Genomic DNA, 4723 nt, shown 5'->3' on the forward strand with positions numbered 1-4723 from the left:
CAGGAAACGGCGTCAGTCAGCAGCAGGAAACGGCGTCAGTCAGCAGCAGGAAACGGCGTCAGTCAGCAGCAGACGCCCGGTTCGGGGGTGGGACGGAGAGCTCTGACAAGCATGGGTGATCTCAGTGCCCCCACCCCACAGTGGAGAGAAAGCACTATAAGAAAGATGGTACCCCCATTCTTTTTGAGTTTTGATTCATTTCCTAAGGACAAAGTTCCAGATGCTCCATTACAAATGTGCCTCGAGTCTGGCTTCAATCCAGCACGGCAGGACTCCCTTATGCTCAAGACCAAATCCCCATCACTGCCCAAGTCTCAGAAACAAAATCTCCCTCCCTGGGGAAACGACATGAGGGCCAGCTCTCTTCCTCACCAACCCCTAGCATTCTTGTCAGGCTCCTCATGGAATCCAAAAGACGGCAAACAGGAAGCGATCAATATGAGACTTCCTATGTGTACAACTGCAAGAATGTGACCCCAAGGCAAAGCAGTCTGCTCTACAAATGCCATGGGCGATTGTCTGATGCCAGAGGGCACTGTCAGGACTCGGAGCCCACATGTGCGAAGCACCTGCTGATACCACCAAGAGGGTGAGGAGGCTGACCCCCAGAAGAGGCAATCTTAGCTGCCCCTCCATCTAGTCCCAGACCAGGAATGTCCCACTTTGCTTAAAGAGGACTTGTGGGAAGACATAGTACTGTGAGGGGTCAGGAGCATCAGACTGAGTCCTCTCTAGTGAAACGGAATCACTGATTCCCCTCAATCCTCTCACTGCCCTGAATGCCAAGAACCACATTTCTGCAAGTGATGAGACAATGGGGCTTCAAAGAAGTGGACGGACAGAGGGACAGTGAGTCAGGCTAAAAGGTTCCAGTCTGGAAACAGGGGTTTGGTGTGTGCTGGATCAGAGCAGGGTTGGACATAATCATTTCAAATAACAACCAAACAAACACATGAAAGCAGGTGTCATGTCTTGGTACCTGGTGTTCCTGAGCTTGGACACAGCCCCTCCTCGAACCTTGCCCTCAATCTCCTCCGCAGAGTGGACACGGACTTCCAATGAGACTTTCAGCTGAGACATCTTGATGGCCATGTAGACTGCAGGAAGCGTTTTAAACCTCTCTATCGGGTTACGAGAAAACTCCACAAACGCTCTGTTCACAGGTTTAAGCAAAAAGTAACTTCATCATCAGGCATCTGAGGAATTAGAATCACCTGCACATTCATCCCTCCCAGTAATCTGGTAGCATAGTGGTGACTAATTGGGCTGCTAATCTTACGGTCAGGAGTTCAAAGCTACCAGCTGTTCCACGGGAGAAAGATGAGGCTTTCTGCTCCCGTCAAAATTTGCAGACTCGGAGACCCTGTGCAGGGTCACTGTAAGTCGGAACCGACTCCACAGCACATCACAACAACAACAGCAGCTAGTCAGTAAGAAGGACTTGAGGGAAACTTACTCATTTAAGGGAAATGAAAGTTAGAGTGACGTATATTTTTGTACTAATCATACTTCTCATGGAAACTTAAGTGTGTTTAATCCTTTCCAATTTTAAACTATGTTCATATATCTGTGGGAGTCACGGGCATGTTAACAGGATCTGGAGGAACAGAGTTGGTTCCGACTGTCTATTGTGTACAGGATCACACATCAAGTGTTACCCTGTGCACAACAGAACGCAACACTGCTGGCCCTGCACCATCCTCACAATTGTTACGCTTGAGCCCATCTCTGCTGCCACCGTATCAATCCATCTCATTAAGGGGCGTCCTCTTTTTCGCTGGCCCTCCACTTTACCAAGCATGAAGTCCTTTTGCAGGGACTGGTCCCTGCTGGTAGTATGTCCAAAGTATGAGAGATGATGTCTAGCCATTCTAACTTCTAAGGAGCATTCTGGCTGTACTTTGTCCAAGACAGACTTGTTTGTTCTTCTGGTAGTCCATGGTACTTGCAATATTCTTCACCAACACCATAATTCAAAGGCATTGATTCTTCTATGATCTTCCTTATTCACTGCCCAACTTTCACATATTGTTGTTAAGAGCCATAGAGTCAGTTCTGACTCATAGTGACCCTGTATAGGATTTCTGAGGAGCAGCTGGTGGATTTGAACCATTGACTTCGCAATTAAGCAGATCAGTGCTTATCCTATATTGCCACACCATAAAAATACCATGGCTTACGATGGGAAGAGAGGGCATGTGCACAGGAGCGCCCACAATTGCAAATGATACCCACGGGACCTGGACCGCATGACTGGAGGATCGGAGCTCAGCCAGGAGAAGAAAGACAAGGGGAGAAAAAAAAAAAAGAGAGTGAGCTGATAAAATCTGATGAACTTGACCTATACCTATGGAGCAGCAACTCTAAAGTAGCAACAAATCCTTACAGCAAGAATCATTCCCACCCCCTCCACACACAGAGTGGACATAGATGGGCAACTTGGACATTGGATACTCAAATGGGGAGGGGGGGACTACAAAGGCAAGAAGTGACTGGCTTACAAGCTTTCAAGGGGGAACCTGGTGCTAGGGAGCATGGAGGAAGGCAGAATCTCCAGTAGGTACTATTCAATCTGTCGGGGTGGAGCTGATGAAAGGAGATACAGATGGGTAACTCGCGATACTATAGTGAATAATGCTTATCAGGACGGACTATGAGGGTTGGAAATGCAGAGGTAGAAGTTTTGTAACAAGGAAGGGAGTGATTAATTCTACAGGCTAGGAGCGGAGGTCTCTGGGGCCATCAACGGAGAAGATCCGAGAGCGGGACCCTACCCAGAGAAACAGAGATGCCTGAGGTGGAGACAGAGACGATGATGTGGAGTACTGAAGCGGCTGGGGACTTTGGATCCAGAGAGGGAAAGGGACTGTGGGCCAAAAAGCTTAGGGGGTAAGTGTAGAGGGCGGGTTTCTAAGATATACCCTTTGGTTGGTTGATGATGCATGGAGGGGATTGGAACCATGGCAATGAGATGATATACGATGGAATGAATGTAAAACTAAAGTTCTCTCATGTAAACTACCATATAATTCACAATAAAACATTAAAAAAAAAAAAAAAAAAATACCAGGGCTTAGCTCAGGCACACCTTAGTCCTTAAACTGTTCCCTTTGAGCTTGAACACTTTACAGAGCTCTTGTGCTGCAGATTTGCCTGTGCAGTACGTCATCTGATTTCTTGACTGCTGCTTCCAGAGTGTTGATGGTGGATCCAAGCAAAACAAAATCACTGACAACTTCGATCTTTTCTCCATTTATCATGGTGTTGTTTACTGGTCCAGTGGTGAGGATTTTTGTTTTCTTTACATTGAGGTGCAATCCATACTGAAGGCGGTGGTCTTTGATGTTCATCAGTATTTTAAGTCCTCTTCATTTTCAGCAAGCAAAGTTATATTATCTGCCTGTTAACAAACGCTGTTAACGGGTCTTTCTCCAGTTGTTGGTGTCGTTGTTAAGTGCCACTGAGTTGGTTCTGACCCATAGTGATCCTGCATAGGGTTTCCAAGGAGTGACTGGTGAGCTTGAACCACTGACCTTGCAGTTTACACAGCTTTGCAGACTGGTGCATTAACCCACAATGCCCCAGTACTAAGAAATATATCCAATTTCTCAGCTTATTTGCTCAGCTGGAAGACTCAATAAGTAAGGTGAAAAACCAGAACCTTGGCACACACCTTTCCTAATTTTGTTCTGTTGGAACAACTTACCTATTGGTCTATGTACATTGGTCTATGTACTCCTCATGAGTACAATGAAGTGTTCTGGAATATCCATTCGTTGCGATGTTATCCACAGCTTGTCATAATCCACACAGTTGAAAGTCTTTGCATAGTCAATAAAACACAAGTAAACATCTTTCTGGTATTCTCTGCTTTCAGTCCAAATCCATCTGACATTCCTTGTTCCACATCCTCTTCTGAACCTGCCTTGAGCCCCTGGATTTTGATGTTGGAGAAGAATATTGCAAGTACCATGGACTACCAGAAGAACAAACAAGTCGGTCTTGGATGAAGTACAGCCCTGGGCAGTTCCCTGTCAATGTACTGTTGCAGCCATTTTTTTCATTATCCTCAGAAAAATGTTACTTGCATGTGACATTAATGCTATTGTTCAATGATTTCCATATTCTGTTGGTTCACCTCTCTTTGTAATGTGCACATATATGGATCCCTTCCAATAGGTTGGCCAAGTAGCTGTCTTCCAAGTTTCTTGGCATAGATGAGTGAATGCCTCCAGTGAGTGCCTCCAGTTTGTTGAAAGATTCCGATTCACATTATTCTCGCAATTCCTGACGCTCGTTTCTCACCAGCGTCTTCAGTGCAGCTTGTATACTTCTTCCTTCAGTCCCATCAGTTCTTGATCAGGAAATGGTGCAACATCAACCGTTTCATTTTGATACAGTGTCTCTGTGTATGCCTTCCATCTTCTTTTGAATGCTTAAAAAAAAAATACTATACTAATCTTAGAATTATAACTTAAAATGTTGGAAATAATCCAAGTTGAAAATGGATTTAATACATTCTGTATGCTGAGCAAATAATCCAAGAAGCTGGGTTCTATGAAGAAAAACGTGACATCAGGATTGGAGGAAGACTCATTAACAACCTGCGATATGCAGATGATACAACCCTGCTTGCTGAAAGTAAAGAGGACTTAAAATACTGATGAAGATCTAAGACCATAGCCTTCGGTATGGATTGCATCTCAATGTAAAGAAAACAAAA

At 45.0% G+C, this 4723-nt stretch overlaps 1 protein-coding gene across 1 annotated transcript in view; it reads right to left on the reverse strand.

Annotated features, from left to right (window-relative positions):
* TDRD9 (tudor domain containing 9) overlaps positions 1–4723 on the reverse strand; it is a 110954-nt gene that overhangs the window by 27782 nt on the left and 78449 nt on the right. The window contains exon 24 of the mRNA XM_006839604.1: positions 980–1153. Within this exon, the coding sequence (XP_006839667.1) occupies positions 980–1153 (174 nt within the window). The remainder of the gene's footprint in view (positions 1–979; positions 1154–4723) is intronic.

Source organism: Chrysochloris asiatica, unplaced genomic scaffold (assembly GCF_000296735.1).
Source record: "Chrysochloris asiatica unplaced genomic scaffold, ChrAsi1.0 scaffold00025, whole genome shotgun sequence".
NCBI classification, from domain to species: domain Eukaryota; kingdom Metazoa; phylum Chordata; class Mammalia; order Afrosoricida; family Chrysochloridae; genus Chrysochloris; species Chrysochloris asiatica.